Source organism: Setaria viridis, chromosome 9 (genome assembly GCF_005286985.2).
Source record: "Setaria viridis chromosome 9, Setaria_viridis_v4.0, whole genome shotgun sequence".
NCBI classification, from domain to species: Eukaryota; Viridiplantae; Streptophyta; class Magnoliopsida; order Poales; family Poaceae; genus Setaria; species Setaria viridis.
The window spans coordinates 31,088,106-31,111,558 of record NC_048271.2 but is presented as its reverse complement, the minus strand read 5'-3'; the positions used below and the strand labels follow the sequence as shown (position 1 = coordinate 31,111,558).

The 23,453-nt window shown below is 44.4% G+C and overlaps 2 protein-coding genes across 3 annotated transcripts; both read left to right on the top strand.

Moving 5' to 3' along the window:
* Positions 1 to 4,396: 4,396 nt before the first annotated feature.
* Positions 4,397 to 8,920, top strand: LOC117835117 (uncharacterized). Of its 2 annotated transcripts, XM_034714489.2 has the most exons (4): positions 4,397 to 5,581; positions 6,448 to 6,572; positions 8,609 to 8,671; positions 8,756 to 8,920. In XM_034714489.2, the coding sequence occupies exons 1-3, from the start codon at positions 4,405 to 4,407 to the stop codon at positions 8,630 to 8,632; spliced, it is 1,326 nt and encodes a 441-aa protein (XP_034570380.1). In that variant the 5' UTR covers positions 4,397 to 4,404; the 3' UTR covers positions 8,633 to 8,671; positions 8,756 to 8,920. The 2 variants fall into 2 exon arrangements, with proteins under 2 accessions (XP_034570380.1, XP_034570379.1); XM_034714488.2 differs by having other exon boundaries at positions 8,609 to 8,920.
* A 12,539-nt stretch (positions 8,921 to 21,459) lies between these two features.
* Positions 21,460 to 22,384, top strand: LOC117840658 (uncharacterized). Its single transcript, XM_034721174.2, has 2 exons — positions 21,460 to 21,866; positions 22,148 to 22,384. The coding sequence occupies exons 1-2, from the start codon at positions 21,539 to 21,541 to the stop codon at positions 22,162 to 22,164; spliced, it is 345 nt and encodes a 114-aa protein (XP_034577065.1). The 5' UTR covers positions 21,460 to 21,538; the 3' UTR covers positions 22,165 to 22,384.
* The last annotated feature ends 1,069 nt before the right edge of the window (positions 22,385 to 23,453 follow it).

The following is a 23,453-nucleotide window of genomic DNA, read 5'->3' as shown; positions in this document are numbered from 1 at the left end:
AAGTGTCCATTTTTGGTCCAGGAGTACTGGCGACCGTGAAGGTGCAGGGGGATGGGTGTTGCTCAGGATGATGGACCTGCGGAAGCTCAATATTCATCAGCCTGGTCTGGCAGCTGGATGGCATGTGGTTGTGGACTGTAGTGAGGTTTGCTGAGGACAGTAATGTGCTTTTCGTCAAGTCGGGAGCTGGCACCTTCATGATCAATCTTACGTCAATGCAGCTCAAGAGAGTGCCTTATACAAGAGGGGTTTCCATTTATCCCTACACAAGCTTCTATACTCCAGGTACTGATCTTTAAAATGGAAGCGTGATAGTGCATTTCGTTGATAGATGGATAGAAATCTGTAAATTTTGTTTCTGCTGAAGATAGCTAATTATCTAGATTAATCGAGTCAATCTGTATGCATAAACGGAAAATCATGTGAGCAAACAATGTGCCATTTCATTTCACTTAGAAAAATGCAGTTTACTTTCTGTTGTCTTGTGTGTGGAACTATATGCATCAATTTTACATTTGAGTATGTATAAATATAATCTATGTTAACCATGATGCTACAGTACTAATGTTTTTAGCTTGCAAGAGAGTTCTTCACATCTTGCAATTGATTGACACATTTGTTAAAATGATCTTACCCCCTTCAGAGTGTCTACTATGTACTGAAAGCTATCTCAGTTTAATCTTTTTATGGCACTACACGTCATTCTAGGATGAAGTGATTTAGCACAAAAATAATTCCATGTTAAATTTTGTAGTTAAAATTAGGTAGTACTTTCTTTGTTTTCAAAGAGAATAAATAAATGACGTTTGCTACTGTGATTAGCCTTCAGATTTCTTTTTATGTTTCTGCCCTTTCATTTTTGAAGTAATGTAATTGCATTTCTTTTCCCCAGCAGGAACTTTTCTATCAGTACAGCTAGAAACCTATTTTCTGATACCTTGTTTAGGGACTCTTAATTTTGCTGGGTGCTTTTGCCTGAAACTGTTTCCTGTAAAATCCCTTCTGCATTACGGAAAAGCCCTGAACTCGCTTTGCTTTCTTGACAAAACAATCGAAATGTTTAAAGTGCTCCTTTCAGATCAAGCTAAAAGGTACTTGTCCTTTGAAATGTACTAATAAACATGTTTGTCTTTCATTATTTCTATCAAGGTTGGTAGGCCATTATTCTCTGTGGGAAATTTGTTCAAATTTTCCTAATGCTGAAGCAACTTAATGATTACAGCTTTAACTGATTATGAATATTTGCAAGTCGGTCCAGCTAACTGATGCTATCTCCTCGATGTTTTTCTCTAGGTCGTGACATTGTTGGTATTGATGACAGCTGAAGAATAGACGCATATATTCCTCTGCGTGTTGCTTTTTTATCATAGGAGGTAATGAAAGAATATCATGCTACTTTCACCCATCTTTCATCGTCTCTTGTCTTAGATATCTGAATGTTGCTGTGTATACCGTTACCCATATCCTATTCTTAGCTATTCACACAGCTGCACATTTTGGAGGTTATTTGCACCTCTTATTTTCGCTTATTGACTTGTGAGGTCAAGAGTAGTAAAGTGATTCTGTGATGGATTTTACCTATTCTTTGTGTTTTTTTGTTCTGAATTTTAAGAGCTTAAGTTCTATCACACTAGTCTGATTTCATTATGAAATGGCCAAGTGCATGTCACAGTGGTTTTATTAATTCATGGGTGCTAAAACTGATCCTATATAACAACAAGAACCAGCTTTCTAACATTGAAGCCATCAAGATAATATAAGTACTGAAGTCAGACCACCCACTCCTATTATAACCTGAAATTCGACCCCCAGTGATCTGTTGCTGATGTGCTCCAGGTGAGCGAGATGCATTCTGACTTCTGAAGCCCCAAAGGACTGCTCCGATGTATTGTTCTTGCATTCGTTGAGATGGGGTCGTGCTGATCCGGATTAATCTCTTAGTATTCCACTGGCTTCCTGAAATAACTCCATGGTCCAGATAGAATGTGGTACCAAACTTTTTTCTTTTGAGTAAAATGTGGTACCAAACTTGATGCATGCCTGACGTTGTATTTCTAATTAACAACACAAACTATTTCTTAGTTTCTGAATCCCTCATAGGGCAGCAGTGTTTACAGTGTTAACTAAATCAAATGGATGTCCAAGACTGGAGTTGGAAAAAAGCAGTTGTATTGCCAGCAAGCTAAACAATAATAATCCACAGAAAAACAAACTATTTGAAATATCTGAGTTACCTCCTGCCATGGTATCTTGCCAGTGTTTGTCGATTAGTTCCCTTTTATACGGAGCCAGCTTTACAAATTTTCTTAATTAGCAACCTCTATAGACGCCAGGATGAAATCCATATAATAGTGTTTGTCGACTGTTGCTATATATCCCAAAACTGCTTAGCAACAGTTAGACAAGATGAACATCAAACTCTGAATTGATTGACACATGCTTTTGTACTTGTGCAAGTTTTGTCACTTTCATAATAGCGACATGGGTACGCAGCCCGGAGACCTCCGACTATAACGCAGCCCGGAGATATGGGTACGCCGCTCCCAGCGACGTCGAAGAGAGGGGACTCCAGCGACGGAGGCTACATGCTGCGAGGTAGTCCAATTACTCGTAAAATATTCAATTTAGGATAATAATAATTTGACAAGTAGGTGTTGATTGGTCCAGCTACTTGTAAAATATGCTTAATTTAGTACAATAGAGAGTGGTGCATCCGCAGTCCAACCTTTATAATGACAACGTATTTGCTAACATACAACCGCAATGAAGAGTATACACGGATCGGAACAAATTATTAAGCATTATTTAGTCACTAATATTCGTGTCGGCAATGTATATGTCAAGACAAGAACCTTCGCTATTTAGAAAATTAATATTATATTTTCATATTAATTTTTGTACAATGGTTTATTTTTTGTTAAGACTATTTAATTTCATATTCAATATTGATAAGTTCACTCTCACTTTTTTACATTTTGATTATATGTACATAAGAAATAAATCAATATGTTGATACCTACAGACAATATCTTTTAAGAGCTTGGTGTAAATATTTTTTAAAGCGTCCTTTACTTATTTAGAAAGGGAAAATGAGCTTAAGGAACAAACAAACATGTTTTTAAACAGCTGTTGAATACTCTATACATGAGCAGAGTGCATGACAAACCTGGTTTCTCTTATAGATTCCAGTCAATCGTTTGCTAATGACATAATTCTAGCATTTGGTTGAATCTTAACTAATGAGTTTTAACTGATAAACAAATAAGTTCTGTACATAAAAGAAACAACTTGATCACAGTCAACAACTTATTGACAAAAATTAAGAACTATTGGTCAGAAGAAAATCCATAGGTTTATTTTTTGCTTAATTGATGTGTTGTCTTTATAACATTTGGACCGTAGATGCACCAATTTGCCAAATTATTATACCGAATTGAGGGTTTTTTATAAGTTCTTATCAAGTTATTTTGTACCCACCTACCAAGTTTGCCGTGCAATTTGCTCATTATGAAATATCAAACTAATACGACAAGCCGATACCCTCCCTACTTAACTATTTCATGATAATAATATTTCTAAATATTTATAATTCAACTTAATATACAAATTAGTATTACTCCCCACAAATAACTTGTGTAGGAGTAATAATTACTAATTATTGTTAATTATAATTTAAGTTGTCAATAATGATCCTTAGATTCTTAAACACTCCCCACCTTTATCTTTTGACAGGCATATTTTCAAAAGTTAGATTTTTCACAAATAATAGTCCTATTTTGCCATCAATGTGCATCGACAGTGAGAAGTCATCTCTCTAAACATTGGAGAAGGTTAGTTAGAGTGCACAGTTTCATTGCACTGTTACCAAGATTGGGACTAGGTAACTGTGCTTGTTGAGTGTCATGGGGATGAAACTCTTCTCACATATGATGAAACTTCTCCTTCTCTCTCCTCAGAAAGACCTTGCCAAGTCAGCAAATATGCCCATGAAACTCCAGACTGGCCTAATGAGGAGAAGCTTGTTTGCATTAATTAGATGATAAACAATGTTGTTTTTTCTCGATACATTGTCTCAATGTGAAATATGCCTATCAAAAGAGAAAAGAGAATGGATGGAGTAATAATTAGTTATGGCTAATAACATCTAATTATAATTATTTTTAACTATAAATTCTTAATATAATCACTAAAAGTCCGTAATCATCACTACCTACAAATAATTAGCGCAGTTAACACCACCTTTAGACATATCTTTACGTATTTTTTTCAATATATAAGACTTGTAAATGCAGCGAACGCAAGTAAAATGAGCACGCAAAAAAAAAAAAAACATGTAATGGACGAGAAAGAGAAAAACGTGAAATGGAACCAAACGCACCCATGTAAATTGGCTTCCTCTGCGAAATGCAATGCAATTCCCAAATGCGCCGGCTGCCAGAGACAGAAATGTCGAAGCGCCTCGTGCCGCACACCTGCTCGCCGGCGGCCGATCTGCTGCCGGACGACGTCCTCCTCGACATCTTCCTCCGCCTCCCACCGGAGCCTACGCACCTCTTCGTCGCCTCCCTCATCTGCCTGCGCTGGCGCCGCCTCATCCGCGACCCCGCCTTCCTCGTCCGCTTTCGCGCATTCCATCGAGCAACCCCCGTGCTCGGCTTCTACCAGAACATCCGCGATGGCTCCCGCTGTGGCATCCGCTTCGTCCCCATCGCCGATCCAGCCCCGAGGCTCTCCGCGCTTAAAGAATACCAGAACGGGGCGTGCCGGGTGCTCGACTGCCGCCACGGCCGCGTCCTCATCTGCGACGAGGTGTTCGAGTCGCTCTTCGTCTGGGACCCCATGGCCGCCGAATCGTTCGATGTGGGCTCGCTCCCGGAGTTCAGTGGCGAAGAGAACTTCACCGCCGTTCTAGTCTGTACGCCTGGGCACGATGACCATACCGACTGCCACTCCGCCCCGTTCCGAATCGTCTTGGTGGACAACAGTGATGACGACGAAGAATTACTGGTATCTGTTTGCGTCTTCTCCTCAGAGACCGAAGCCTGGGGTGAATGGACTTCAATCAGCCCCCCATCCCTCGTTAGCACAGACTCGGCCGCGGTCGTGGGTGGTTTTGTGTACTGGATGCTTGGTTCTGATGAGGACAATTACCAGGACCACATTCTTGGGTTTGAAATGCAAACCAGGAGATTGGATTTGATTGAGCTGCCAAAGGAAGTCCAGGAAAAATACAAGTCGGATATTCATCTTATGCCAGCAGAGGACGGTGGCATTGGTTTCGCTGGCGTGAATCTGTCTAGTCTCCATTTCTGGTCCAGGAAGACTGACAATGAAGGTGCTGCCGGATGGGCATTAATCAGGATAATCGACATGGCGATGCTCCCAATATCTCATAAGCTAGCTGGAGATATGTTATTGTGGTCATCTGTAGCTGGATTTGCTGACGATAGTGATGTACTTTTCCTGCACTCAGAAGCTGGTGTCTTCATGATCAATCTCAGGTCTAAGCAGCTCAAGGAAGTGCCTCAAGCAAGTGACAATGCCATTTACATTTATCCCTACACAAGCTTCTACTCTCGTGGTAATAATCTTTTTAAAATTAACTATCATAGTGTATTACTTTGCTGGGTAGATGGACACCTGTAAATGCTTTTTTAATGATGCTTATAGTGAGCTAGTATATTGTTCTTTTTCAGAGATAACTAACTTTTTTTTTTGTTAATCTGTTCGATGAATATGCATTGATGGAAAATCTCCTGAACAACCATTTTGATAGTTAATTTTATTTTTTAAAAAATGTGAATGAATTTCTAGCATCTTGTCTAGGTCTACATGCATTAGTTTTATTTTAGCATTTATACGTATGCTATCTGTGATATTACAGTATTTACATTCTGAAATCTTCAAGGTGTCATGCTATGTACAGCATTTGGAATGTAAATAGAAATGTACTTAGTTTGAACCATCACAAATGTCAACCAAGTAATAGGGTTGGCATATTGTACATTTTGTAATGCTGTAAATGGGTTCTTCTTCTCCTGCATAAATTTTTTCTGTCTAGTGGTCTATTTTCTGGCACTTTGTATAGGGACTGAACTTTTGCAGGATTATTTACATGTGAAACCCCTCCTGCATTTCTAGAAGGCCCTTAATTCTTCTTTTCTTATTGGCCTAAACAATCAGAATGAGAAACATGCTCTTGCCAGACTAAGCTGAAAATGAATCTGCAATGTCCTGATTAGATGAAATTTCTGCTTTTTTTTGTTAGTGCTGTTGAGGTCGATAAACCATGATTTAGATGACTTTGGCCAGTTTTATTTCCACCTATTCTTTTGTTTAACTGTTTCTAACGTTGATGGAAATACTAGTAGTTTGATCCGAGTTGTATGAGTATGTTCTGGTCAGTTCTGCTTATTGATGCTATCTTTCTGATCTTTTTGTTTGTAGGTCCCGACATTATCAAGGATGATAAAGATATGGCATTAAAGTACCGAAAGAAGAAGATGCAGGCAGCTGCTCAGGTGGAGGCCGTGGATAAAGAGCAAACAGAGTCGTCATCCTCGGGACATCAGGTCCGACTTCCATTTTCATTCAGTTAGTATCATGTGATCTGTAGATGATTAGCTAAGATCTGTCAGTAGCTTGTTACATATGTTAGCATTGTTATTAGTCGGTTTGTTTGGGAAGTCAGCCGCGTACTATCCGTCATTATCATCATAGGTAATCAATAAAAGCTAATCTGCTATCTCACCCCTTTCGCTGTACCTCCGGAGACCTCCCACTCATACCCCATCTGGTCTCCATCATTGAAGTGACAGCTGATGAGCTGAACGGTAGGCACATTTGTTCCTCTGCATCTTGGTTTATTAGCTTAGGAGGTAATAAGTAATGAATTATTACTCTATTGCACACATCCTTTCACGTACTCTTCTTTTCTTAGTTGTACGGTATTATGGTTATTACTGTATGTACAATTCCCAGATCCTGCCCTAGCTTAAATCTGTACCATTGTGGTAAACAGGATAGAAGATACAGAACATAGTTTCACACACTGCTACATGCAGACTTACTGTAAGCCATTTTCACAACAATGCACATGTTAGAAATTAAGCGCACCACTTGGTTTCATTTATAGTATAGTACAGTTAGCACAGGAGCATAAAAGCAATTTCATAATGGGTTTTATCCTTATTCCTCATATCTTTGTTCACTTTCATTTTAGAGATAATTCTTTTAGAGTGTTACACATATGCCACAATATTCCTTAGTCAATGTTTGTGTTGACTAGTTTACCTTGTAGATGGAGCTGGCAATACAAATTTAATTACGGATCTACATAGATCTGATGATAGATTCAATATAAGAGAAAAGAGTGAATAGGAAATCTGAAATGCTTGAGGCTATTCTTCTGTACCTCTCCAAGTTCTATCACATTCCTCCTAGTGTTTATCAATCACTTTCCTCATGATTATTTCTGCTCTTTGGTGTATTCATTCTTCTTCTACCATCTGCAAGCTTATTTTAAGCCCCATGATGATGTTTAATTACTGAGTTTTGTAACAACTAACTATTTACTACAAAGTATTGCTGAAAAATAGAGATGGGATCCTCTCAAGCTGCTTTCTATGTGATGTACTGATGTTAATATCTTGTGGCCGTGAATAGTCAATATCGTGTGGTCATGAATCATTAAAAATCATAAAATCACTTAGTCAGTACGCTACTGGATGATGGGAGTTGGAATCCTCTCAAGCTGCTTTCTATGTGACGTACTGATGTTTATAAGGAAAAGGAGCAAGGGAGCAGTTGCTAGTTTCTGTGGGGCTAGAATCTGTGGGTTCTTGTTTGTTACGTCTTCCAACTGATGGAAATCTGCTGTGGAATAGGAACTCCATATACTTTGCTAAAATTCAAACACACTTATAAACTATGGCTTGTGTATGTAGCTGGAATAGCAATGTCTGTATGTTTGGCAATTCAAGAAACTTAGAAACTGGGGATTGACATGTAAGTAACTGTCTGGTTTCAGAAGTTGGCTTCTATGTTCTCTTTTCTCCAGACATAGTGAAAACTGTGATATTGATTTTATACCTAACATAAAATAAGCACATTGAAGCTATCCACATTCCAGCTATAGTGAATGAGCTATAGTGATGATGATTGAACAATTCGGTGACCGAAATGTAGGGAGAATAGTATTAATGCTTCTCGTCTCCAAACCTGTTTACCTAAAGGCTTCAAAGACAATAAAAAAACAGAGTTAAATATATTTGCACTTAAAGCTAGTTGAATTCCTACTGAAAAAAGGGCTTGAGGGTTCTGTTATCTTTCTTTTTTTTGGTTCTCTATTTCTGAAAGGAAAAGTGTTCAGCTTACCCTTTTTACTTTGGAAATTCCACATTGCAATTTTTGCGTTAGAACTGGTTTTCTGGCCTTTGATCTCTCAAAAGCACGTCAGCAGAGTGCTGGTCTTAAGAGTAGATATGTGCTTCATATATTAACTTTTCTCTCAAGAGTTTTTAAACCTGTGTGGGCATGTCGTTTTATTTATCCTTGTTGGTTTTTCTGGAGCAACCTGGTTGTGATGACTGATGCTGTTATCTGTCAGGTTCATAAGCTGCTTACCAAGTGATCTAAGGGAAGGACGAATGGGAAACATTCCTGTCTCCCGGTAATCATGTGGCCTTCAACACCTTTTATCAGCTGTTTCGTACTTGTGGCTCGTGGCCCTGACAATGTCGGTATATGTTGATAGGCAAGTGATGTAGTAAAGCAAGTTACTGCTTTTATATTTGGTTCATGGTGTTGTCATCTATGCTGCGGAGCGTCAACTGCATGTCTGGAGATAGTCAGAAACTCGTGAGGAGCATGTAGCAACGCCCGAGTTCATATGCTGTTGAGCACCACCTATTTGGTACCAGTTTTTGTTCCTGTTTTTGGTTCATGTTTTGTAGCGTCAGGCTTGGTCGGATGCTGTGGCCGTACGTGCGAGTCCGTTGGAGCTCGACGCATGTTTGTCGTCCATGCGTGAGCGCGTCCGAGTCCTGCGCGGCTAGTGCGTGGTCGTGCACGCGTGCCGCGCGTTGTGGGCAGGCCACGCGTGCACCGAGCGCAAAGAAGCAGGCATCGTTGGTTCTCGGGCAGCAGCCACCACCGCTCCTTGCACCGCCATGGTCAGCTCAGGTCTATCCGCCTCGGCACCGTCTACGCCGTCGTGGCCACCGCAACGGAGGCCGCTCCCGAGGTGCTGCAGTGCGGATGGCTAAGCGTTGGTGGGCCGCGGGAGTGATTTCAGCCCACGAGAATTTAGGAGCTGTTGGCCCATGACTTTGCCAGCTTGCTGTCGCTGTCATGATAGCGATGGTCCAGTAGAGAACATGCACATCTCCCAGGAGCTTGCACGTGCATGCAATGCAAGTTGCATTTTTTCCCCTATTCTCTCTTTTATATTTTACGTTTATATTATTTTCTTAACTATTTCATTTTTATTTGTATTTCTAACCTTGTAATTTGTGTTTTCCTCCTTCCTTTTTCTTCTTTTATTTATATTTCTTTCCTTTTTTATTTTGTTCTCTTTGTCTCTTTTTATTTTTGGCAGTTAGAAATTTATTTTTATTGTATTATTTCCTTTTAAGTTCACTTTTGTTCCCTTGTGATCATTTTCACCATAACTATTGTTTCGACCTATAGCTTTTTTTCTTTCTTCTTTTTTGTTCTTATTCTTTTAGACAAACTTAGAAAAATACTCTTTTATTTTATTTTTATTTTCTATTTATTTATTTAGTAATTTTTTTTTCTAATGAGCTTTATATATGTTGATTTTATTTTTATTTCTTCATATTTCTTCCCTTATTTACTACTTTTTCTATTGACTAAGTGCGTGAGTGCTATAAAGACACTGATACCTGATGTTTTATTTTTTTTATGTTTTCTTCTAGTTTTCCCTTATCCTATATATAATATTTTTTCATTTAAGTCTTTTATGTATTATTTTATTTATTCATTTTTATTAATTATTTCTCCACTATTCTTTTATTTTTATTTAGTTTTTCATTTTAAGTTTGATTGTAACTTATTTTTATTCACAATTTATATCATCCATATTTATGTGTTATATTATTTGTGTACTTGATTGTTCCCATAGTGGAAATGTTATATTATTGGTGTACTTGATTGTTCCATAGTGGAACTATTTCTTCGTATTATACAATTATCATGTTCAATGTATAGTAATTTATTCATAATGTTAAATTATTTTTGGTTTATGGACTAAAATAGTCGCATGTTAGATTAATTTGTTCGCGATGGGATGCATTTGTTCGCATGTGGAGATATTTTGTTCACTTTGTAGGCGAATTGTTCGCAATCATAGATTATTTGTCCGCGTTATAGACTAAATTGTTTGACGATGTGGACTCATTTATTCGCAATGTTTAGTTTCTACTATTTGTCCTATACAACCAAATGTTCACGATGTTCAATTTTTTGTTCCACGAATACTATTATTTATTTGTTATGTTTAATATTTTATTTGCAGAACATGATCATTGTTTGAATATTGTTTGCATTTGTTAAAATTAATTTATTTCATTTAAAAGTGAATTTAAAAAAATCTTGCAAAAATAGTAAACTGCGGTTTTGTTTTGATGGTATTGTTATAATAAATATTGTGGTGCAATCAAAATTTAACTTCGATCTAAGTGTATACATATTTGTTCCATGAGTTCATAAAATTTGTTCGATATGTGTAATTATTTTGTTTCTTAAATTTGTATAATTTGTTCTATGAATAAATACATATCTCGGAAAAATCTTATAACTTGACTTCAAAAAAGGTTCAAAAAATAATTTATTTAAATATGGTCAAGTGTGATCTTGTTTTGAAGATTTTGTTATAAAAAATTTAATGGTGCAATTGAAATTTAATTTGAATAATCGGTTTAAGATTTATAATTTTTTTAAGTCTAAATTTGAATGCACGTGAGATGATGTCATCAATTCTGTCTTTTCTTACATGCATGTAGATTTTGCAAAAGTTAGCACCCAGAAACAACGACTAAAGTTATGATGCCTCGTACTATAACTTAGACCACTTTTGCTGTTGTTGCTTCGCTTCAGGGCAAGCCCTGTTCACGGGTTGGGCCGAAACCAGCTAACCCACCAACCCAACCCAGACCAGACCGGGAGAAGCGAATTTCCACAGTTTAGGTGGTTTGCGGGCTAGAACCGTGTGCCTTAGGAACGGGCTGGATTCCACGCGGTTTGAAACCAAGCAAACCAGCTGAACCCGATCCAGTTCCTTCATTCGACCTCAGCAGCGCAGACGCGGATGCAAGACGGCGGCGAAGGAGCACACGGTGGTGCAGCAGGAGTGTGCCCGGATATGGGCCGCCGTCAGCAAGGGCGACCAAGATTAATGGCACCGGAACCAGGGGAGCGCATCGGCTACCTCGGAGGCTCGGACTCATGCTGCTGGTCGATGAGCGGAAGGAGATCCCCAAGGCCAAAATTGATACAAATTGAAAGAGGATCTTAAGGATTAGGTTATGCACTGACTATGTGAGGAAGGAATTGGATTAAGAATCAGCGGCAAAGGTCAATTTTAGGATTCGAGCGGACTGCAAGTAACGAGAGAAACATAGAAGAATGCTTGTATAAGTGTTCAGCTCCCGTAATCTAAAAATAAGTGTTCAGCTCATTTGCCAAAACGGAGAAACAGAGAATACTGCTCCTCCGTGGAATGTACCGACCTTGTGCCACGATTTTTGTTCTCGCGCATGTAAGGGTAGCACGCGGCAGGTAGAGGTGGTGTTTGTGACGGTTGCGTTGAATTGGAGAAGAAATTGTCAGAAGGAGATGTAGAACGAGTACAACCAACATGCTACTGTCTTGGATTAGGCGATGGGTAGTGGGTGCAGAGATATCCATGGACGGACATGTGAAGGTAAAGAGAAGAGCGTTACCGGAGGAAGACGAAGTCAAATGACGGTTCTACACCGTCTGAACCGTAAAACCGGTCCAGCCTAATCCAGCAGTATGAATTATGTGCAAACTGTGGAACCGGATTAACCCAGTCTAAACCGCTCATTGCGGGCTGGTTCGTAAAACCGGTGGAAACCAGCGTAACCTGCGGATGAACAGGCCTACTTCAGGCGATGGGTGACGATTTTTTTCACCTCTGGTGGAGGAACTTAACGCCAGCTTGGCAACAGGCCTGGGCCTGGACTCCCACGCCCTGGTGCATCGGTGCATCATGGGCCACGACGCCCCGCTCCGGGATCGCCCTTCCACCGGGCGCCAAGTGGCACAGGCTGAGGAAGCTCGCCGTGGCGGGCCTCATCGGCCCGAGGCGTCTAGCCGAGCGGACGGCCACACGCGTACCTCCGAGGCAAACGCTGGCAGTGGCAGCTCGGTGATAGTGGCGTGCGCGGCGTTCGTGGCGGGGGTGGGCGTGCTGTGCCGAGGCATGTTGTCGCAAGACGTGGTGAGCACTGCTGGTGGGAGAGCTGACCGACGTCACGGTCGAGGCATTGGTGTTGTCCGGCGCGCCGAACGTGTTCGACTTCCACCCCGTCTCTTGCGTTCGCCGACCTCCAGCTCCAGGGCGTGCGGCAAAGGGCCGAAAGGTGGAGGCGTGGCTGCACAACCTCATTGACCTGCAGATTGGGGTGCTGCTGGACGTCACCGAGGGTGACAGAATCCCCACCAATAGAAACTGGCTTTCGGCCCAATATTCATCTGTCCCAGCTTAAAGACGATACGGCCTACTCAGGTCCTCCTCCTCCTGACGCACCGCTTTCTTATCCGATTCCCACCCTCTCTTCTAGTCACCCCCGTGCACCTCCTCCACCGTCTTCGGCAGCTCCTGCGTCAGATTTGTAGCCACCGACTGTTGCCGCCCTAAACTGGCTCTGCCGGGGAGCTCGCCGTCATGCTCTCGTCTCATCCACTATTTATAGTTGTCCTCCGCCGTCCGTGGCCGGCAGCGCCCCGCCACCTGCCACCCCACCCACACACTGCCACCACCGTCGGCTACCTTCCACGGTAGCTGTAGGAAAACACACGAGGATGAAGACGACAGGACATGACTAGGTTGTTGTGGGCCGCAAAGGCAACGTGCCGATAGCAGCGGATTTGTTCGAGCGACAAACGGACTGCCATTGCATATGCGATGTATAGTCATTTGCTGCAGATAGGGCGGTGGCGGCTGTGCAGCCGGGCAGCTGCCGAAATGATTAAGAATGATTTTTTGGACGTGATGATTGATATTGGAGAATGTGGCACCAGAGGAGGGGTGCCTGTAGCTAGGTTTCCTGCTCCAAACAACTAAATATTCGATGCTTTGATCAAAATCCGGTCAAAAGACTTTGGCCGTCAATAATTTTTAAAACATTTAGTTGGAAAAATAAAAATGTCTTTAAATTTTCTTGTTAGATGAGTGTTATAATTATATTCTAACAAAACTCGAAGAACACAGAGGGTCAGCAGTGTCAAGTATTTGAAGTAATATTTATAAATCTTGTGATTCGATATGATGCTCTCTAAATTTTTTTATTAGAATGTTTCGAAAAAAAAAAATTAGGTTGTCACCAACATTAATTTAATATATTTTTTTTATTATTTTTTGGTATTTAACTCCTTCAATGCATTTCCAGAAATTACTCCTCGCCAGTGCCTCACTCTCAGCTGCAACTGAATGGGCAATGCATGGCTGCCATGAAGAAACTACAAGAAGAGATTGCAAGTGTGCATGGCGGTAACAGGAACAGGACCAAGATCTCTTGGTTTTTTTGAAAGTATCCTTCCCGGCGCCACCACGACCCACACGGACGATGCTCGCGTCTCGCGACGTCGGAACCCCCGGCCCCGGCGCCTCCCGCGCCGGCGCCGGCAACCCCCGCCCAGCCACCGGCCCTGATACTCCTCGCATCAGCGCTGCCCAGCTTGGCCCCGGTGCCGGTGCACTATGCGCTGCCGCTGGCGCCCACGCCGCCGCCGCTAGCACAGCTCGCGCTGCCGTTAGCAACCACCCAGCACCTCCACCCACAACAGCCGCTTTCGCCGCGACAAGCCGATGACGCGCAATGGACTCGCCAGCGCTGCAAGAACTCCAGTCGACAAGGTCGCCGCTCGCCCGGGTTCCAAGCTCCAGGAACTTCTCCTCCACGACTTCCACTCAGTAGCTTGCCCAGGTGCTCTCCCCTCTACTCCGGACTCTTTTCTGTGGATCACTCCACCGTTCCTGGCCCGGCGCTTCAACTCTGCCTATGTATCCTCGGTTCTCTCTTTCCACCTCACCGCGCCCCCCCTTCTCGTCCGTTCTACCGCCGTCGCCTCTGGTGTCTTCCGCGCTCGGCTGTCAAGCGTCAATGCTACTAACTTCATCCTCTTGCGGGGGCATCTCAGCTTCGCTGGCCTCAGGTTTTACCTTCACCACTCGGAAGCTCGAGCCATGGCCACAGCCGCTTGCCTCCGCGAGGAAGACGAAGCCGTTATTGCGGCCCACCCACCAACTGGGCCCCAGCCTGACAAGCGCGGGGCACAAGGCGCCAGTTTCCCCAGCTCCTCCCTGGCGACCAAATGAACGCTTTGGCATGTCAGAAACCTGCCGCTGGGCACTTTTCGCGGATCCAGAAGGATACGCCCTTTACTCCAAGCGCTGACCTCGGCCTGCTCCCCCTGCCGAAACACGCCTCCCGCCGCTCGGATGTGACCGGGAGCGGCGACACCGACCGCGACGTCGCGTCCGCGTTCACTGCGCCGCCCACCCCCGGCGCTCAACCCTATCTTCTCGCTGCGCGCGCATCTGCCTCCTTAACTCCGACGCCCGCGTGAAGACACCCAAAACCCATCCCCCTCCACCACGGCGGCTGCCATCGCTGCCTTTCTCGTGACCACCGCGTTCGGGACTGTAGAGACCCTATACGTTGCCGTTTCTGTCGGGGGTCTGGGCACCGTGCCTACGCTTGCCCCATGGCGTTCCCACGTGAGCAGACTCCTCACCCCCGCCGCCGCCCCACCATTCCCCTCCCCGCGTCTTGTGTGCCGATCAACGCGGTCCCTTTCCTCCCCCGCAGCTCGCCTCCACCTTCTGCCACGCCAACGCCGCCGCCCACCCCGCTCAACCTCCCTCCTTTCACCACGGCCTTCGACCCGCTGCGTATGCTCGCCTCCACAAGCCGCGCCCCCGCGGTCGCGGAGCGAGTGGCTGAACCGCGCCCCCCCGCCTCGGAGGAGGGGCCATTCTACCTCGGCGACCTCTTCCGCGAGCCCCTGGACAAGGGCAAGCGCGTGGCGTCTGGTGACCCCTCCTCCCCCCAGCTCCGCGCGTCGCGTGCCATCCCTCAAGCGCGCGACATCCGAGTCGTCGGTGCCGCCTCTCCGCGTCGCGCGTCTGGTGCCAACACGCCCGCCCCCGGGCGCTCGCCTCCCCCGACGCCGCCGGCTGGTCACACTGCGCCGATGGCCCTTGTGTCTCCGCGACGGGGCGCGTCCAGCACTTCGGCGAGCATGTCTGCCGGTGAGGCTGACAGCCCCCTGGAGGAGGAGTCGGTGGACAGTGATGCCTTCGACGACGGCCCCGACTACCTGGAGGTCTGGGTCAACGAAGGCGACTGGGAGCACGCCTCCCGCTTTGCCTTTGTTTATGTGGCCCCCCCTAGCTGCTGCCGCGGCCCCCTCCCCCCTGATCCACGCTGCGCTCCACGTCGCAGCGCCACACCTGCGCTTCCAGCTGCTCCCGTCGCCCCGTGGTGTGGCACTGCTACACTTTGGCTCCCCCGCGGCGCGGGAGATGGCAATGGACGTGCAACCGGTGCACCTCAACGGCGCCACTGTCACGCTCGAGCGCGCGGAGGAAACTGATGATCGCTTCGTCCGTGAGCCAGAGTGGCTTGCGCATGTTGCCATCTGGAATCTGCCCCCCGAGCACTGGTCGGTCGAGCAGGTGCGTGACATCCTTCGCTGTGTCGGCACCCTCATCGAAGTGGATCCTTTTTGCAGCCCTGGCTTCGACCGTTCCTGCATGCGCGTGGTGATTGAGCTGTAGCACCCTCGTCTCCCCAGCCGCCTCGGCGTCCACACCCCGAGCAGCCGCGGCGTCGTTCTGCGCCTGGGCAGTCTGGCCTTCTGGCCGCGCGAGCAGCAGCTCGACGAGGCGGGGGACTGGAACCCGTTCTTCGGCCCAACTCCGCCACCACCGCCACCTCCTCACAACAACGGCCTGCCCCCCACTTTGCCGCCTACCAACCCAGCGCCTCCGCCCCCACCAGCCGCACACCCGCCAGAGCAGCAGCATCCCGCGCCGCTTCACCCAGCCTCGTTCACTGGCGCCTCAATCCTTTGCCACGGCTTCATAAATCCTTTCCCCCTGCCGCCCCTGCCCACTTTCCCCATCCTGATCCAGTTACCCCCCTCGGATGCCAGTGGAGACCTGGGGGGCTACGGCGCCAGGCCGGTCTTGCTCCTCACCTGGCGCCCCGCCGTGCCTGAACCATGCCCGCCATCCACACCTCCCAACACACCGTTGCCAGCGCGCTCCCCCCCAACCCCGCCACCTGCAACATCAGATGCACCCCCGCACTGCCCATCTCGCCCACCCCCCCGCAAACGCCATAGCGCCCGCCTGGCAGCAAAGGAAGATGGAAAATTCGTGGATGCCACCTCCAAAGCAGCCCAGCTCAAAGCTCTTCGCGATAGCCTCGCTCTCTGTTCGTCTGCAGTTCAAGCCCATGTTGCTAAGAAGAAACTGCTGATGAAGAGGAAGAAGCCAATCTCTGGAGCGGACTTAGTGAAGCTTGCTGATGCTGTGGGGCTCGGTCAGGAGACGGCCAAAGCTCTGGACCGAGTCCTTGCCATCAGGAAGGCCACTGCTGCTCAGCTGAACCAGGTGCTTGACGCCCCCAATGCCTGAACTCCAGAAGACTTGCACTCGTTTCTGCTGTTTGCCCATTTTCTGCAGAAACGTCAGTTACCTGTCCGCCTGTGTGTTTCTGTTGCTTCTTCACCGTGAGTCTCGTGTCTGGTCCTCCAGTGTCTTAGCTCCTTGTCTTGTACAACAATCACTATGCGAAGACGATGTCCAATTTTAATTTGTTCAAAGCAACACTACGGAAACAGTAATTTTGCCACGTGCCTGACCTAAAAATACTCAGCAAAGTGTTTGCCGAGTGTAACACTCGGCATTCAGCACTCGGCGAATTTTCCACCGGCAAACAGGTATTTGCCGAGTGTCAAACATCGGGCACTCGGCAAAAGGTTTGCCGAAGGTCAAAAAAACACTCGACGAAGATAAACACTCGGCGAAAAGGGCGGTAATAGCGTCCAGGGTAACGACAAGTTTGCCGAGTGTCAGACGGAAGACACTCGGCAACAAATTAAAGTTTGCCGTGTCGGCCGCATGGCACTCTGCAAACATGGGTCACCGGCAGCATTTTATGGCTTCTTTGCCGAGTGTTTAAGCCAGTACACTCGGCAAAAAAGCACCAGAACGTGGTGCAATGCAACTGCCCCCTTTACCGAGTGTTAAAGCCAAAACACTCAGCAAAGCCCCTCTTTGTCGAGTGTAACACTCAGCAAAGTTGGCACTACCCCCCCTTTTTACCTATTTTGTCACGTATAACGGACCCTCTCAATTCACAATACACATCATCACAGGTATTTATAATAAACAATCACAGGCATAATTCAAAACCACCATGACAAGCATTATTCATAAACATCACAGTCATAATCCAAAGTAAGCATGAAACAAGCCATAAATCCAAATTCAAGTCACAACTAAGTTTCATCCAAGTTCAAGTCACAAATGCAAAGTCTAAAACCGTGGAGGCCAAGGAGACCACTGCGACAAATCTTGGTCTTGAGTATTCGAAGCCGCCGATTGATTCTGCACATAGGATAGGACATTCTGAGCTAACATCTAAAGTTGTCAAAATTAAAGTATTCAATCTTAAGCACAATGTGTCAAGTGACTCACAGGAGTAGTTGTGGGTGGTTTTTACCACAACCTCCACATATGAAATCATAGCATCTTGACAAATCTCGTGATTTTCAGACTTCGTTTGTTTTTCTGAGAATTTAAAAATCATTCGGCCACACGTTCCTGGTCATGTTTTCTGAACAAAATGTTCGAAATTTCTTTTCATTTCCCGGACGAGACCTCAATTCGGACTCATTAACATGAATATGATTTTTTCACTCATTTTATTCCATTATTTCAATCACTTGCAGTTCAAATTTAACTTAAATCAACAAATTACTCTAAATGAAATTAATTTATTAAATATAGCAAACAGACCAAGAAATAGACCACCTTCTAACATGCAGTGCCAAATGTCGTACGTGGGGAGTAGAAAAAGTGTGGAGGGTGGAGGAGGGGAAAATAGTTTTGGTTTTGCCGAGTGTCGCAAAAAACACTCGGCAACCATTGGCATTTGCCGAGTGCCGAAGGAAAACACTCAGCAAACACATGGCTTTGCCGAGTGTCGAGCGAAGCACTCGGCAAACCTGGAACTTTGCCGAGTGTCTGTGACGGACACTCGGCAAAGGACTAACGTCCGGCACGCCCTCCTAACGGATGTCGCACGTGCCGGTCACGTGGTGAAGATTTGCCGAGTGTCATTTGTTTGCCGAGTGTCGGTTACGACTTTGCCGAGTGTTTTCCATTTGACACTTGGGAAAGAGAATTTATTTGTTTGTCGAGTGCTTTCACGGAGACACTCGGCAAACACTGTCTTTGCCGAGTGCCCGAAATAAAGCAATCGGCAAATAAAAAACACTCGGCATTTTTACTGTTTCCGTAGTGCAAGAACACGACCTACATTAGCGAAGGTAAAAATCCTGGCGTGATAAGAAGTTTCAACAGTAGGAATCAAAGTGACATCTATTCCTTGTCTTCGTTTTAGCATTTATCAGAACTGCCTTCTGTAATTACTTTACACAGTAGTTCATTGCATGATTGATCCTTAAAACATTGCTGTTTTGTTTGTCTGTCACCGTACCGACCCAAGAAGCTACCTAGTACTACATGCTTAAAGCACAAGTTGATAGCTGCCATTGCTCAAAATAAAAAGTTGATAGCCGCCAGGGCAACGATGTATTAAACGAGGGGGCGCAACGAAACGTCCGCGCTTGTTCCTTCGCTCGCCAGTCACCACTCCTTTTGGCACCTCGCAGCGGATTTTTTTTTTCTTCTTCTTCTTTTCTTGTCGTCTTTGCATGAGAGACTAGCATTGGGACGCCATGCGCGCCCGTACCAAAAAGATAGACCTAAAGTAATGAGTAAAAATGTTGGCTCCTACTATGCTCAAAACAACATCACATTAATATATTGAATCAAATTCAAAAGCTACAGTCAATCGGCATAGTAGCTCAGAGTCAATTTCGCGAAAATCCTAAAGTATGGAGCAGTGTTCCAAAAGGCGAAATTCCATGGCCGTCTAAGCGCGCTTATGCGTTGGGCGGCAGGGTAACGTGGCGCCTAGGGGGTAGGCGGTCCCCTAGGTGGCCCATGGTGGCGGCGGAGGTCAGGATGTGCCACGACTGAGGTAGGGACGGGCGGCAGCAGCGGAGGAGGGAGGGGCAAGTGCGTGGAGGAAGAGGAGGAGGAGGCAGGGGACGACCCGCGGCGGCAGCAGAGGCCGAGATGGCGGGGCAGAGGAGGCGGGAGCGAGGCATGTTCACCTATTTAAAGCTGTAGTTAGCTTTATTCACATAATGTGGTTCTGTATCAATGCCAGATTCAATCTATGGCTCATGAGATGTCTTATTTTCTTCCTACAGTCTGATTTCCTGTTTTCCATTGAACCAGCACAAATGCTTACAGAAAGCACTACGAATACACAATGGAAAATCCAAAAACATTCTCAATGATGTAAATTCATAGGAAAAAAAGTACTGCGAACTCTGTCAAACAAGATGTAAATGGACCAAAAAGTTTCTAGTTTCACAGGTACACCAATGTAGATATGCAGACCCGACATTTTGAGTGCATATAAATGTTTAAGCACAAAAACCTATTCCACTCACTGGTTATAAAAGAAAACAGAACTTAGCCAGTAACACCACCTACTTCCGGCTTTCATATAAAAAGCCATAGAAATCTTGAATCCGGACACTAATTGTAAATAAGTAAAGTTCATTCAAATATGCAAATATTCAGAAAAGTTTAGTCTCACACACCTTACTCTTACCTAAATTTAATTTATGAAAGCTAATTCAAAACCTTTTGGTTTAATATGTTTCTACTTGCCCCACCAGGATATGCAATTACGAGGTATGTTAGTGCCCTTCAGGAAATGTTTGTCCAACACAATCAATTGGAAACTGGTCCATTAGGCTAAGGACAAGCAGGGAAAGACCTTATGTTTATAACTTTATATACAAGAATTCAACCTAGATATACAATGGCAGTTTATACTAACACATCTCACAGAATTATTGTATAGTATATGGATATTCATTTCGTTCTATTGCCTTGTTTATTCTTCTTACAAAACTATATTATCTGAATTGATAAATCTCTAAGAAAACTATATTTACAACTACGTTTGCTTCTCTTTCTTTAGATGCAGGTTTGGATTGCAATAAAATAGTACTGAAATATGACCAAGGTCCTAGCTCTACATTTGAATATAAAGAAAATTACTTTGAATTGAAAATTAGGCCATCTTTATAAAAGATATGGACTTCACGTCTTTCAAGAGATGGTGATGTGGAAGATGAGTGTTGCCTCTATCTTCTCAATGGTTTTTTCCATCCTAATCTTGTCTTACAAATGCCATTTCAATTTGAATGGAACTATGGCAATGCTTGATTAGAGTCCATCTTGAAATATTATGCATACGAACAACAATTATAAAGTAGCATACATGAGAAAAAGACCTCAAAGAAGCATTTACAGAGGATGTACTTCCTATTAAAGTTTTTTAATATGTGAAATTTGGTGAAACTTGGGAAGTAAGAGGAGTCAAGAAATTCCATTTTCCATTGAAATTTTACATGAAAAAGTTAGGAGTTGCATTTTAACCATGCGCCCTGTGAGACAGAATATATCTAATAAAGCAACCACAACCACAACACGTGAATAGTTCTCTTATTTATTTGAAATTTTTTCCCAAACATGTTCAGGTCGGGTCCTGTTGGAAGCATCCAATCCACATTCGAGGTTGGTGTACCCTTTTTATCCTTGGATCTCGTTAAGTTGAAGGTGCCCGCCTGAGTGACCCCAGGCTGGGCGGCAGCATGCTTGGCATTGTTCAGCAGCAGGGTAGGAATGCCCTAATTAGGTGGGTCAAGCCTATGTCATTTGCATGAACACTAGCTTTCCCAAGCTCTCAGCCTGAAAAGATGCTCACAAATTTCGCATTGAACCAGTTCTTATAAACTTAAAAACCCCAATTGAATAAATAAACCTCTCCAACAAGAACAAGTCCTTTTTTTTTTTTTTGCGGGTGACAAGAACAAGTCTTCAAGACAAGATACTACAAATACCGAGTGTAACTCCACAATATCGTGCAGCAACAATACACCAATCAAGATGTACCAGCAGATGATGAGCTCCGGTAGCCGCAGTCTAGCTGCAACGCTCCTCCTGCTCCTTGCCGCCGCCGCCACAGCCCAAGCAGCTCCGGCGGCGGGAACAGCCTGCCATAACGACATTGTCGCGCTGCGGAGCACCTGCTACCAGTACGTCCAGGATGACGGTCCCATGGTGCAGCCATCGCCGCATTGCTGTGCCACTGTGAGGGGCATCGCCAACGCTACCTGTGTCTGCGACTACTTCAGCTCCCTCGACCGCATAAACCTGGACAGGGTGTTCTACGTTGCTGGGCAGTGCCACGTCGCCATCCCCTGGAGCTGCGGAGGTGAGTAGCCTGTATTGGATTTGTGAGCTGCCGTGTAGGAACTCGAATGTGGGTGAGGTGAGTTAGCAGCTACACCTGCATGTCGGTGTGGGATCAGTTAAACGTGTACGTAAACAATGATGATGGTCAGATAATTTCGGATCAGTTAGACAATTAGATCGAGAATATACTAAGTAGAATAAAGTTGATCATGGTCGAGAAAAATTTTCGCATCTTCAATTGATTTTTGGAATGCTTAACATATTGAAGTTGAACTGATGATATGTTCCTTTTTGTCACAGACAAAAATCAGGTCTGACAGAATCCGCTGATGGCAGAGGGGCTGCTACACTCAGGACAGCTTGCAATTCTTAAATAAACGAATAAAGTTGGTACTTCTAGTTGGATGATGTTAGAATTGTATGATGTTCACTTATATAGAACTCTAATGAGTTTCATAGTATGGTTCTGTATCACAGCATGAATCAATAGGCATCTCATTTTTCTCTATTAATTTTAAAAAAAACTTTGTTTCCTTATTAAGGATCCATAGAGATATGTTGTCCCAGCACTTGCGAGTTTATCCTGGCATTTTCACCAGAAATTGACGAGCATACGCATCAATATCTGAAACAAATTCAGAAAAAAAAACCACTAACTGCTACACATAAGCACGATAGTAGCTGACCGAAAGTTCCTTAATTGAAAAGAATTCAAGCATAAGACCTACAAGCTTCTGGCCGCAAAATGTGCGAGACTATCGCAAACACGACCTCAGCCAATACATTGAGAAAGTTCTAGACGACGGTGCTACTGCAACTCTTAGCGTATGGTTGCATGACCCGAGGAGGACGCCAATAACTTAACCTTGGTGAATCGGAGGATGAAAAGTGGGAGCTCATGACGGAGCGTGTTATACGTAGCATATGCTAGCGCAAGTGTCACTTGGACGGTAGTCACCAGGGTTTTTACACCCAGGCTAGCGAGATTCAAATCCAGGGCCCTTCGATTCAGAAGATGCCCCGCTGGCCATTCGGGTTCTAAGTCAAGGTATCATGGAGGTATTGCACGAAGCACCTTTACATTTGTGAGAAGAATAAAACTATTGACATCATCTAAATGAAACAATGTTTAAAGAGAGATGGGTAATCTTGCCCCTACTGTGAAGTCTAAATGGTGATTTCGCCCTCAATTTTTGAACTTGTGATTTTGCCCCTCTTTTTCGTAGACGAAGCCTCCGTCTACCCCTGTTTCTAACTATGTTAAGTGATGACTCCTTTAAAAAAATAAAAAAATAGAAAGAATACTAAACACAATGGGAAAAGACATAACTACCTGTTAGAGTTGCAACTTGTTAGAGTTTGTTTGTTTTTCAGCTTGCCTGATGGGGGCCAAAGTTATGGCTGCAGGGTAAAACATTACCACCACAAGTTGTTGATATACATAACTATGGGCTCATGCAGTTAGTTAACTTCATAGCTGAACACTACAAGTGGGGTTCAAAGCAATATATATCTTTGTGGCGTGATTTGGACAATGACTCTATTGAGATAAAATCTGATGAACATCTATATGAATGGTTTGAACTCAATCTAGAGAATGGAGTAG